The sequence below is a fragment of the Carassius auratus genome, chromosome 17 (assembly GCF_003368295.1).
Source record: "Carassius auratus strain Wakin chromosome 17, ASM336829v1, whole genome shotgun sequence".
Lineage (NCBI taxonomy): Eukaryota > Metazoa > Chordata > Actinopteri > Cypriniformes > Cyprinidae > Carassius > Carassius auratus.
The window spans coordinates 907,381-921,576 of record NC_039259.1 but is presented as its reverse complement, the minus strand read 5'-3'; the positions used below and the strand labels follow the sequence as shown (position 1 = coordinate 921,576).

The 14,196-nt window shown below is 37.5% G+C and overlaps 1 protein-coding gene across 2 annotated transcripts; it reads right to left on the bottom strand.

Moving 5' to 3' along the window:
• Positions 1–1,271: 1,271 nt before the first annotated feature.
• On the bottom strand, positions 1,272–14,036 carry LOC113116934 (prospero homeobox protein 1). Of its 2 annotated transcripts, XM_026285239.1 has the most exons (5): positions 13,959–14,036; positions 11,767–13,108; positions 9,122–9,231; positions 5,688–5,882; positions 1,272–2,053 (listed from the first exon to the last, which is right to left on the bottom strand). In XM_026285239.1, the coding sequence occupies exons 2-5, from the start codon at positions 13,061–13,063 to the stop codon at positions 1,886–1,888; spliced, it is 1,770 nt and encodes a 589-aa protein (XP_026141024.1). In that variant the 5' UTR covers positions 13,064–13,108; positions 13,959–14,036; the 3' UTR covers positions 1,272–1,885. The 2 variants fall into 2 exon arrangements, with proteins under 2 accessions (XP_026141024.1, XP_026141023.1); XM_026285238.1 differs by lacking the exon at positions 13,959–14,036 and having other exon boundaries at positions 9,122–9,229; positions 11,765–13,165.
• Between the last annotated feature and the right edge of the window lie 160 nt (positions 14,037–14,196).

Here is a 14,196-nt window from a genome sequence, read left to right as displayed (position 1 = left end):
TATTGCTAGAACACCTCAAATCTAAATAACAGATAGTGTATGCAGTTTGTTGCTCCAGAACCAGCAAGATGCAGACACAGACAGCATTGGGCAACAGTGATCAGTTGACTGAGGAAGAGCAGCTGCGTGGCTAAAATTCTGCAGTGGTTGCAGATCTCTGCTATGAGGTCATGGTGCACATTACTCATGAGGAGAGAATGCGTTGTTGTTGTTTTTAAGACACGGCCAGTGCGAGAGCTTGCGTGTCCCTCCCAATGAATGCGGCCTTAGAAATGTACCTTGAATTGGAAACAGGAAACAATGTGAGCAGCATACTTTCCTGTCCGGCCTTTATTTCATGGATTAGTTTCACCTTAGTGGCCTGGAATCGGAAAAAGATGTTTTCAGTGGAGCTTTGCACACTTACATGGGGGCTTCCAGTTAGCATACCGGGAAAACAAGGGTAAAGGAAGTCTAGTTCATCCAAACATGGAAACGTGTCATTGTGCCAAACACACATGCTGCTGTGTGATGTGTAAAGGACAGAATCTTCATGCAGCTCTTTCTCATTCAGCCAGAGTGACCATGACTGTCCAGCTCTAAAACACACTCACTACAATGGCTGTGTTAACATGAACTTATTTTACTCAGTTGGAATGAATCCAGTCCAATTGCAGATTTTGAAATCACTGTTTAGATCTGCCCTAAACCTTGCAACCCAATTCAAATAGTTTACATGTGCTTTACATATGTTGAGTCTTGTTGAGTATACTGATGTCTTGTTGACATCTAAAATATCAGAAAATACACATCAGAATATCAGAAAAGGCTTTCTATTTCTACACTTTGTATGTGCACAGTGTATGTTTGAAAATGATCAATGAAGCAGTCAGATTCAAAGGTTTATATGCTTAAAATGTTTTTCTTTTTAATATCTACAACACCCATTTCATTCTGATTGAAATTTGGTTTGGATCAAGCTCAACTAGATCATTAAAGGCATTTTACATTACGATTTTTTCAGTTTGAGTGAGTGGTCGATTCTATTATTAAAAGACTATTAGGGTGCATGTACTGTGAATGTTGAACCATTTTTATTATCTGAATCATTTTAAAGTTATTTTTGCTACATTTGTAGAATTCTTGCATGGAAAAACAGCATGCAGATTTGGATTGTGATAAGAAATAATGGCAGAATTTTATTTTATTTTATTTATTTTTTTGTAGATTATTTAATTATATTTAAAGAAAGTATAATATCTGAACCATAAAAACATACAATATAAAACTGCTACAATATGAATATTTTATTATGAAATGGAAAACCACACACTGCTAGATATAATGATAAACAATAGTATGCAAACTAATGTACATGATAAATAAGTATATTGTCAAAATGTGAGGGAACTGCTTTTACATGCAATATAATGTTTTTTTATCTGTAAAAGTCAACATTTCACTTAATATACAGCTAAATTATACTTATTTACACCTTTTTAAGATCATTATTACAGATGTTTCATGAGACACTCCACATCTGAAACGCAGTGATTTAACGCAACAGTCAAATCCACATTAAAACACAAATCATAACTGCTTTTCATAACTTGGAACATCTGAACAAAAAACACAGCACACTTTTGTCTACAGTGGCATTATGAAATCAAAATATATTACATTAAAACCCCAAATCCAAACTATTAATAAACAAGCCTATTCCAAAGACAACATGAAACAAACTTACTGGCGTACACACACATTTCAGTCAACAGCAAAATATTTTTTTTATTTTTCATCTAAACCTGACAATTGACTTATAAAAAGGAACATTTATGATTGATGCTTACGATAAATAAACAGCATGTGTCCACACATGAAGCGTCCTGTAGGTGGTGCTCTCTGTTTACAGGTAGGAAGTTGATTTGAAATCCTCAGGAACATCGCTGTCCAGTTTGCAGATGACTTTGTAGATGGCTTTCTTCCAGGACGGGTCCGAGTCTTTGGAGAGGGAAATGGCACTAAAGAACTCCTGAAGAGTGACTTCAGCAACCTCCAGGAACCTGTCTGGAACCTGACGGACATTAACAACACATATCAATGACTGAAACACCACACACAGCCATAATTAGTGCTGTTAGTTAATCCTCACAAGTACTAGTGTTTATAGTGATGTGATGAAATCCCTATCAGCGAGTGTGTAAGTGCAGCGTTTGAGCTCCAGATATGAGTGATTCCTCAGATCATGCATGTTAATGAGAGTCTGCCGATACTGTACTAAGTGATTAGACACACCATTTTTACCAGAAAACAGCAATCACCTAACAACAACCCAGAATACCCTAGCAACCACCTAACAGCCACCCAGAATGCCTTAGCAACCACCGAACAACAGCACGCAAGCACCTAGCAACCACCAAGAAAACCCTAGCAACAACCTAAAATGCTTTAACAACCACCCAGAACACAATAGTTTAGAAACCACCTAACTGTGCATTAGCAATCACCCAGGTAACCTATAATGCCCTAGCAACCACTAAACAACCACCCAGAACACAATAACTCAGAAACCACCTAACAACACTTCTCAATATTATTAACTTGTTGTTATCTTTAGGTTAAGTCTGACCATAGCATTTATAGCATAGCAAATAAATGGCACTTTTTAAAATTAAAAAAAAACTTGCTTCTTGCGTCAGATCAAGGCTACATCTCATCGCTAGTTTTACCTAATGATTAGTGCAGCATTTAACACTACAGATCATGACATACTCATAGATCGATTACAAAACTATACCGGTATTCAAGGGCAGGCTTTGAGATGGAATAGATCCTATATGTGCGATAACTACCACTTTGTTTATTTAAATGGGGAATCACCTCAATTATCACCAGTAAAATATTGAGTGCTGCAAGGATCTGCCCTAGGCCCTCTGCTACTTTCAGTATACATGTTTCCCCTTGGTAATATTATTAGAAAATATGGGATTAGTTTCCACTGTTATGCTGATGATACTCAACTATATATATATATATATATATATATATATATATATATATATATATATATATATATATATATATATATATATATATATATATATATATATATCAAAAAAACAGATTAAACTATTATCTAAGATAACAGAGTGTGTTAAAATGTAGAAGATTGGATGACCAATAATCTTCTCCTATTAAATTCAGATAAGACAGAGATACTAATTATTGGACCAAAAAAAAAAAACAGTACACAGAATCTCTGTGCAACTAGACGGATGTACTGTTACTTCCTCTACAGTCAAAAATCTGGGTGTTATATTAGCCAGCAACTTCTCATAAAATTTCTCATGTTACATAAACTGCATTCTTCCATCTTAGAAACATTGCCAAGCTACGAAACATGTTATCTGTTTCTGATGCAGAAAAGCTAGTTCATGCATTCATGACCTCTAGACTGGACTATTGTAATGCACTTCTAGGTGGTTGTCCTGCTTCGTCAATAAACAAGCTACAGGTAGTCCAAAATGCAGCAGCTAGAGTCCTTACGAGGTCAAGAAAATATGATCATATTACCCCAATTTTACAGTCTCTGCACTGGCTACCTATTAAGTTACGTATCAGTTACAAATTATCATTACTTACACCATAAATTCATTGCACTTAATAGTGTTCACCGTCTTTTTGATTATGTGTCATTTGTAACTAACTGCATGATTCTTACTTTAAATTTCTGCCATAGTCACCACTAATAACCTATTCCTAAATACAATGTAGAAATATGAATATTTTCTGTAAAGCTGCTTTGCAATGATTGGTATCATGGAAAGCGTTATACAAATAAACTTGAATTGATTTGAATTTAATTGAACAACACTCTCACACTGAGATCTGTGCATTTCCTTCCAACGGCTGATCGAGTACAGCGATGTGAAGAATCACGCACACTTACTGCCCGAGTCAACATTGTCAGGCCCTTGATCTCAACACAGCATCTTTAATGCTCTCATTTTAAAGTGCAACGCTTCTTTGTTCAGTGGCAATAAAGCAAATACAGTGTCAGAATCATTAGGAGAGTACTGTGGATGGACGCTTTGATTTTTTTGCAGCCTGTTGCTTCGAACTTAACTGCTCGGAAAATGCATGAAAGAACCCGGTTCCCATCGCAGGAATTCAGGCAGCGCTTCACACCCTTTGAAGGACCCGGCTTGGGTGTGAGAGTGGATCTATCCGCTGGCATTATTTCCCCAAGAGTAGCTCCGCTCACTGTTGACACGTTTGTCTCTCGTGCATCTCCAGACACAAAAGCGAGCCCTGGGAAAGGAATGTCTTGGTGCTGAGGTAAAGACAACTGTCTCCGCTGGTTCCCATCGGCCGGCCCGTCACTCTTGGGATTTCTGGCTTCTTTCGCATCAGTAGCAATCCAAACGGCAGTCAGGCATGGCCTGGCCGTAATCTCAAGTTGTTTTAGCAGATGCTGCAGCTTCCTCTTCCCACAGTTTGATGCAGCAGCGCCGGACTCTGGGATAATGGGGTCTACGGCCGGACAGCTACAGGTGCGGCTCCACACACAGGTCAGAGCGAGGACAGCTGGTCTGTCCAGGCTGGTTTATGCCAGATTACCAGCTAAAATTCACCATAATGTGAAGCTGGTTGAGAAGCCTTGCTGGGATCACCAACACACCAGCATGACATGATGCAGATCAGCATTCATGACTTTTGCATGTTCATTTAAGCAACCAGGTTCAGTGCGAGTTAAGCTCAGTCGACAGCATTCATGGTTCATAATGATTACTACACTGAATTAATTTTGGCTCATGCATTCTTAAAAAAAAAAAAAAAAAACAAGCAAAAATCTGTTTACAATGGGGTATTAGCAATTACAGTAAAAGAAGCAAATATGTAGACATCAATATCCAGCTTTTTTGTGACCATTTGTAAATTTTATGGTCCTGGCTTCTGCTTCCAGCTATTTTTACCTGTGAAAAACAGCTTGTTTAGCTGCTTTATTTTGAAAATTGATTTGTCTTGCCATATCAGTACAATGTATTATCTTAATTATGAACACTGGTTTATTGTGCAAACAGTTTTACTGTTTACTGAGCGTTGTTATTCTTCTCATTATTTCCATACAGCAGCTAATGAACCAGATGTCTTGCACATTTACAGAAACGGCTTACTTCCACATCAGAAAGAAGGATAGATAGTCAATATTTCAGTAGAATGGCCATAAAATGCACAAAGTATATACTCTTTTAGTGTGATAATAATTTGAAAAACATTTCTGTAAAGTTATATCCAGTTTTACTACTATATGACTACTCAATGCCGTAAACCCTGAAATAACCATGAAAATGAGGATTTAAACAGCTTTAAGCACAGGTTATAACAGAATAATTCATTTTTAAATAATAAATATGTGCTTTTTTAAAACCTAAACTCAGTTGTAACCTTGAAGAATAAAAATAATAATCAACATGATATAACAAATGCTGTCTGAACTTTACTAGTACTAGACTATTTTATTAATTCAGCTCATTTGATCATGCCAAGACTGTATTTCTCTCACCATGTTGACATCTACTCCACAGAAAGTCAAGGCAGTATATTCAGATTTTGACCTGCTTAGTTCTAGCACACATGAGTTATTCTATTATTAATATGTAGGTATTTGCTGTGCGACATGGCGACTGGTGTAGAGGTGTAAGTACCTGGAAGTCGTTGGCTTTGTTGTAGTGCATGTTGAGGGAGCGGAAGAGCTCGGACTCTCTGGTGACAGATATGTCTTTGACATCATTCACGCCGTCTACGATGGCCTGGCGAGCGAACTTCTCCATCTGGATGTAGTAGAACTCTCTGAAGTTACTGAACCACTTGATCAGCTGAGACGTGATGCAGCGATTGAACTGAAAACAGATGAATGTTCATGTCAAAGAACAACACAAACACCATCCATATGTTGATTCATACAGTCAAACCAACAATTATTCAGACACCAGATTTTTTTAATAGTTGGTGCAGGACACTATAGTTAATTTATGTAATTGAGGATAGCAAATAAAGTAAACTGAGTGACATATTAATCCTAAAAACAACATCATACAGTGTTTTATCTTGAATTGCTAATGCGATCTTTTACACCACAGACTGGACAAAGTGAAGCATTGCTTGGTAAATGGTTGAGCTACATTGGTTTTATCTAATTCTGTAATTAAATTTAACAGCTGACAGCTATTCTACCGAATCCATAAGAAAGCTTTCTATCAAAGTTACCTGACATTATCAAGATTAATCTGTTCTGACACAGTTCAGCTCTTGAGTTCTCGTCACATTTTATTACCATTTTCTGAACTAGAACTAATAAACTGTGATGTAATGTGAACAATGTTGAAGGTGTCTGAATACATTCTGGTTCACTGTGGGTTGAAGCTCATAACTGAGTAATCAGTCTCTGGTGCAGAAACAACCTAGTGGAGCTAAAAAAGTAAAGAAGTCGATTTGTATTGTTCTTATTCTGGCAATGATGGTGTAAATCATTTGCTTTCTAAACCATTTTCAGCAACACATGTCTGTTTAATCAGCTGTAGTGTTTCCCAGTCGATGTCTTGCTCTTAGAATCACATCTATCCAAACAGCAGACGAAACTCTGTCTTCCCATCAGCGCTGTTATTATAACTGCTCATCCGATAACACAGGGGCAGAACGAGCTAACACCTGCCCAGGGGATCAAAGACGCTTCTTCACGCAGAGTGTGAGAAACAGCAGAGCGCGAGACGTCCTTCTGAGTGACTTCGGCTGACGGGAATGGGATCGGACACTGGGATTATCCCAGGCTTTGTGTGCTGTGACTCTCAGATCTCAGGGGTCTCACAGGAGACCAGCGTTCACAGACCTCCACATTTGTCTTCTGCAGTCATCCTGATTCACTGGGAGATTGTTTTCTGCCTTATTTGAAACATCATGGATTTGTATCGCTCTCTACTTTATGCTACACTGTTGTAGGGACATACAGTGGTGGCCAAAATGATTAGAGCACTAGTATTTTCAGCAGATAAAAAATGGTTTTAAGTCACTTATTTCTTTATTTTGCTGTAAACTATAGGAAATATCAATTTACATTTAAATATTGTTGAGGTATGTTTAACAAGACAGTTTCAGTCTTCAAGAATTAATGTTTAATTTGTTTAAAGTGTTAATTTCTAGCAATTTTAGAGTTAATATTCTTTCTACACCATTTTTTTGTGTAAGAATAACAATAATAATAATACAATAATTAAAGGTTTATTTTAAATAATATCACACTTTCTCTTCCACATTTTAATTTTAACAGTTAAATATTAAAGAATTTTAATTTTATTAAATTTTAACCACCAATTTTTACACCACCACCAATAATAATAATAATAATAATAAATACAAAAACTTTCAGGGGCCTATAATCATGGAAATGTTAATAAATTATTAATTTGTTAAAGTTTTATAAATATTATTAATTATAAATATTTTAAAAAATTAAATTAAAATTAATATTTAAAAAATTAATAGTAAAATACTTTTCCAATTAAAATTTAAGAGTATTTAGAATAAATGTATGTAAAATGTAAAAAGTAAGGCAAAGAGTACCCAGAGAGAATTTCCAAATCTATAATATTTCCCCTTCATTCTCAAATAAACATGTAATACACCAGTAAGAACATTTGGGGTTGCTCAGAGGACAATTGAGTGATTTTAACTGAATTTGAATTGGTTGCATATAAAAGTCTAGCAGTTTTACTGTGCTTCATATACACTTAGAAAAGATAGTTTTGTAGAAAGATGATTTATCTTCTAGACTTCATCAGTAATATTCATGTTCAGACTTACACATGTTTTCTCAAGCTCAGTAATTCAGTCACAACCACACACTGAGTTTCCTCACACCAAATTATCACTAGGATGTGGTTTAGTGATATTTACTGTCTAAGGTCATTTACTAGTAACAGGTCACTTTCAAAAATTTACTGCTTTCTTTATGTGCATTTTATTGCAAGACGCACAGAATCTAAGTGAACCATAATGCTACACAATGTAGCGCTTAAGGCTTTGGCTTAGGGTTAGTAATTATATAATATGTAATAATTCATGGTATTTAGCAAGTACATATTTAAGATTTGTGACCCTGGAGCACAAAAGCAGTCTCTGGGGTATATTTGAAGCAATAATTAATGTATTAAAATGATGAGCTAACAGGCGAGCGCTCAGGTCTGTCCTGTTGTGTGGACTCATCAGGACACGTCACACACTCACAGGACGTGTGTGTTGTTGTAGGTCTGTCCTGCGCTCAGCGCTCTGCTATTGTGTGTGCTGAAAGCTGGCGAGCTGAAGGGTTAACGCTGAATAGAGGAGGTTGTGCTCCTCTCCGCCGCCTCTTTTGTCTCCTTTTGCTGACTTGAGAAACTCCTCTTTTAACTTTGTCTATGGTTAAACCAGCAATTCAGGAATTGCCACCCCAACATTCAGAAATATTCGCTCAAGCGTCTAAATACATGTTCATATGTCCTATTCTTCCCAAAGCAACAGAATCCATGTTTCTGAATTCACACCGAAACAATCCATTACCACAACATAACTGATTATCTTATTTAGTGTTCTTAAATAACATTAATAATACTTAATTATTTACAAATATTATTTATCCAAATAATCAGGCAGATTTGACCCCAGATCGTAACTGTTTATTAGGATAGAATATATTTGTGAAAAATAATAAATAAGGTTATTTTTTACATTTCATATAAAAAAATTATAATAAATGTCTGTAGACATTAAAAACATTTTTAGTTTGACTCTTGACTGTAACTTTTTATTAGGATAATAATAATAATAATAATAATAATAATAATAATAATAATAATAATAATAATAATAATAATAATACAAATAAATAAATAAATAAATAATAATACAAATAAATAAAATAAAATAATAATATTATTTAAGAATAATAACTATGAATTATATAATGAAATTTGAGTATTTATCATATTAAACAGATTGTCCTATCAAGATCACTTTAGTGCTGGCAGAAATGCTCCAGATATAAAGAGCTGAAGTAAACAGGCCTGTGTCAGAAACATGAGAGATTCATCAGGTAAACAGCACAGACCTTGACATCAGGGAAGAAGTTCTTGAGCAGATTGGAGCTGGGGTAGCGTGTGTAGAAGAACATCAGCTTGGCTTTCTTCAGGTGGTTTGGGCTCAGACCTTCCTGGATGTGAGGAGAGTCAAGGCCTCACAAACCTTCTTTGAAGATCTGCCGATCAAAGCCGGCTCCCCCTTCATTTATAAATGAACTCACAGAGCTCACCTGCATTTTAACAATCAAACAGCATTAACACAGCCCCAAACAAATGAGCTTCAGTATGGTCAATCCATCAGTCTAAATGAACAGCTCAGTGTCGAATAAGACACGACGGCATGTGCTTCCCAGAAAAACAGCCCAACAAATTAGATTTGGGACTTGAATTAGTTTGCTCCATATATCTCCTGTAGGCGAGGATGGAGAGATCAGCTTACGCCCTTTCTTTTCAAAGTTTCTTTCTTAAAACAGAGCCACAGTTTGCGAGTTCACAAGCAAACAATGCTAGAAAAGCGTCTCCACATTGACAGCATCTATGCAATCTATTACTAACCCTTTGCTTTGAATGAGACGATCGTTCTGCCTCAAGAAGAGCCACAGAATTCACATAATTTCCGAAGCGTATTATATAAATCTAATGATGTTTAAAAGCCAAGCTTTCTGCATGCAGTGATTTCATCACATTCACAGACGACACTCGGAGCATTGATGATGGTGTATAATGACGGCTGAGAGCCTGCTTTTCACAAACAACCAACAGTGACCTCTCTCATCCACTCCAATCACATCCAGAGAGCAGAAACATATCACGCACCTTTTCAAGTCCAAAATCAGAGAGTTTCCAGAAGAGAAACTGTTGCTTTTTCTGCCTTTGAAAATTGGCTTTTGTTCCTAACAATTCTTATCAAAGCCTTGTATTCCTTTTTATTTGTCTTTTCCTGGACTTAAAGTCATTACCGTGCCCAGATTAAAGAAGATGCTACAATTTTCTTTGGGGTTACGGAGATCAAAGCAGAAATTCTCCTTGAAGTCTGCGTGAGTGGAACTGCTCAGCGCTGCACTCAATTCAGCGATTGTTCGCCGAGCTCCAGAGCTGCTGGTGTGTTCAGCAATATCTCAATGTTAACTACTAGATATTAAATAAAAACTAAACAAAGAGGGGGATTTTTCAATAGCAGCTGAAGCTAAACAAAGAACACAGTCCACAGAATAAAGAGCCTTCCTCTGACTCCTGAACACATTCGCATGGAACAAATCTTTATGATACTGTAGCTATAGGAGAGAAAAATCACTGAATGGAGATTCAATAGAGACGTTTCTCTCGGATCTCGACAGTGTTTGTTACGGTTTATTACAGACACTTCTCATCCGAGCTCTCCACACTTGTTTATTACTCTGTAATCACACTGTACGACGACTCTGACTCATCTGTGTCTGTTTTCACAGAAACACTTAACATTAGTGAACTAAATGAGAACGATCAGTGAGAAATCTTCTTCAGCATTTATTAATCGCTGTGAACTGACACAAACAAACAATGCATGTATTTCTATTTGCTTGCATTGACCGATATTAATAAACACGTTAAAATAGTTTGTTCATTGTTAGTTAATGCATTAAATAATCTGTAAAGTGTTACCATTTTTATTTTTACTAATGAATTTCAGAATAAATATCTGAGGGAAAAAACACACTTCAAAAGTCGAAGAACTCTGATGAGATATGAAAGAGCGACCTCTGAGCAACACCACTTTCCTCTTGTACTTTCAATTAGTTGAATTGGTTTTGACATTTTTTGTGGTGTTTTGGTTTTAAAGGGACAGTTCACCCTAATACAGTAATGATATTAATTAAGATAGTATTAGGATGTTCTTAGACGTTACTTCCACTGTGCAGACTAACCAACACTGAAATATTTCTCGTAACAGCATCTTCTATGTTCCTCAGAAGGAAAAAAGGTCACACATTATAATTTGGGGACTTTTTCTTACTATTAACTGTCTATAAACTATTACTTTTGCCTCAATAAACTGCTTATGAATAATTAGTGTAGGTATGGGGTGGATTAAGGGATCTAAAATATGGTCATGCACAATAAGGCATTAATATGTGCTTTATGAGTACTAATATACAACCAATGTCATCTGTGACCCTGGGGCACTAAAGCAGTCATTGGGTAAATTGGGTAAATTGAGACTTCTACATCATCTGAAGCTGAATAAATCATCTCTCCAGTGATGTGTGGTTTGTTCGGAGGACAATATTTGAAAATCTGGAACCTGAGGGAGAAACAAAATCTAAATATTGAGAAAATCATCTTTAAAGTTGTTCAAATGAAGTTCTTAGCAATGCATATTACTAATCAAACATTAAGTTTTGATATATTATTTACAGTAGGAAATTTACAAAATATCTTCATTGAACATAATCATTACTTAATATCCTAATGATTTTTGGCATAAAATAAAAATCTATAATTTTGTCCTATAGAATGTATAAGAATATACCCCAGAGACTTCAGACTGCTTTTGTGCTCCAGGGACACAGATGCTTTCTAATAAGCAGCTAGTTAATAACGATGAATTGCCATTAAATAAAGTGTCCTGCAGGTTTGGAGTAAACGATGACAGAATGATCATTTTTGCATGCGATGCTAGACACAAAGGATATATTGAGGGTCATGAAGGAGCTCCTCTCAGCCATGCTCTGCAGGTCTCCACACTCCATCTTGACGTGAGGAAGGCAGAGCGCGTCCACCGACACCAGACCCGTCTGGTGCTGACCCAGATGCCCCGAGCTCAGCTTGGATCTCAGGGCCAGGCTCTCCCAGGGGCGCTCCATGGAGTCCGGCGAGGGCCTCTCCAGACAGAAGGAGGAGTGAGGGCCGTACTTCAGCAGGTGCTCCAGGATCTGGCTGTCGTGCAGAGGAGCGCTGTAGCCCATCTGGAAGGGCGTCTGGTGCAGCGGGTGGGGTCTCTTCACAGCCTGGCTCAGGGACGGTTTCCGCACCACTAGAGACAAGGCTTCGGTCTGGTGCTCCGGGACGTGGCTCTCAAAGCAGTGCCTGCTCTTCACGTGTTCCTCAGAATCCGACAGATCCAAAGGGGAATCCTCTGGGATCCGCTTCTCGGTTCCCGAGCAGTCCGGACTGTGGCACGGGGATGACTGGTTTAGAAGAGTCGTGGAGAGCTTCTTGAAGACCGTATCGATGCTTTCGCTCACAGTCCTGGTCAGCTCACATTTCAGAGTCTCTTTGAGGTTCTCCATCGCCGTGTCGGAGCCCAAACCACCGGTTTCTACTTTGACTTGGTCTTTGTACCCCCCATCCAGCCTCAGACTCGACTGCTCTGACCTCGCGTCTTCCCGTTCCTCGTTCTCCGAGTAACTCTGGTCGTGCACGTGCGAGATCTTCTCCTGGAGCTGATGCAGGAGCCGCTGCATGCTCTGGAGCTGCTCCTTGAGTCTGTGGCACTCCTGGTCTTTGCTGGTCTTGGTGTTGGACTGGCTGGGCTCCTGGTGTTGCGGGAGCCTCTGCTTGCGTTTGTTCTCCTTCAGGAGGTCTCTTCTGCAGCGGACGGCTTCGCTCTCGCTCTCCGCTTCTCTGTCGGCGTTGGGTGAAGCAGCCATGCCTCGTATGATGTTCTCCACCCGGGCGCGTTTGGCTTGGAGGTGCTCGCTCACAGACAGATCCTCGTCTTTGAAGGACATTCTGCTCTGCTCCTCTTGAGCGAAGCCATCGGTGCTGCTGGACTCGGGATCGAGCCCGCTGGTGTTTGCGGAGGGCAGGTAAAGGAGGCTGTTGTCCAGGGAGCTCAGTTTATTGTGAAGGGTTTTACGCAGGAGGTGAGATATGATGGAGCCGCTGTGGTAGGAAGCCAGAGGCTCGTCGAACGCACTTCTGCGGAAACAAGGGAGCAAGTGCTCGGCTTTGCTGCCATCCATGCTGTGTTCAGATGGGTTCAGGTTCATCTTTTTCACACAATAATGAGCCTCAGAAATAGCTGATCCGTAATACTATATGAAGAAGAAAACTGAAATAAATGAGGCATTACAATAACCGTGCATTAATCCCTCATATCTAGCTCCTAGATTACATTAATCTAATACTTTGTAAAAAATAAAATAAAAAATAAAATCTGAAATAAAATACATTACAACTCTGCCTTAAGCCTCATATGTAGTTCCTACATTATTATCAACTGTATTAATGTATGCAAGATCAGTGGTGCAAAAACAGATTTCATATTCAAACATATATTCATATTCATTCAGTGTTTTGGTGTTATATATTAAAATTATCCTGTTTAACTGTTTTCAGCTGTTTCACGTTATGATTTCTCTACAAACGGATCAATCAGAAACTCTATAAAAAAACATTAAAAATACAAAAGTATATATAAGTTTTACTTGAAAACAAAACGTATATATATATATATATATATATATATATATATATATATATATATATATATATATATATATATATATATATATATATAAAGAAACAAGTTTCGTTTTCAATTAAAACTTCTTGTGACATTAATACTTTTTTTCTAATGCTCTCTTTATATTAATCTGAATATAGCTTATATCAATACGGTTTCTAACTCTCTTCATACTTTTAATGTAAATGTTCAATGTAAACAAGAATATGAAACTTACATATCTGAGTGCGTGTCTTCTGTCTGTCGTTTCATATGTTTATACTCTTCATATTAGTATTATAATAAAGAATGACACCGATCATATAGCAAAGATATATATATATATATATATATATATATATATATATATATATATAAAGAGCTTAGACAGTAAAAGCGTCAGTTAAATGAGAGAAACTTCAGGAGATGACGAGGCTTACCTGTTGCTCTGGAGACACTTGACTGACAGTGTGTGCTCGGCGCGCGCTCTCCTCTCACTTCAGTCAGGTGGGCGTGGCTGAGCCGCCCTTCATTAATATACCAGCCAATCAGACACGGAACACGAATGTGAATAACTAGAAAGAGCGCCTCCTTATTTTAATTTTACTTAGAACCTTTCGCTGGCTTAGAACCGATCTATATTATATCACAAAGTCTAAATAGGTTTGTTTTGTTATA

What these genes read in the sequence shown, in the direction of transcription:
- LOC113116934 (XM_026285239.1), bottom strand. Translation starts at nt 13,063, where the DNA reads ATGAACCTGAACCCATCTGAACACAGCATGGATGGCAGCAAAGCCGAG. An exon ending in GAGCTCCTTCATGACCCTCA is followed by an intron (nt 9,232 to 11,766) that starts ATATATCCTTTG and finishes TTGACTCTCCTC; the next exon opens with ACATCCAGGAAGGTCTGAGC. An exon ending in ACAAAGCCAACGACTTCCAG is followed by an intron (nt 2,054 to 5,687) that starts GTACTTACACCT and finishes AATGTCCGTCAG; the next exon opens with GTTCCAGACAGGTTCCTGGA.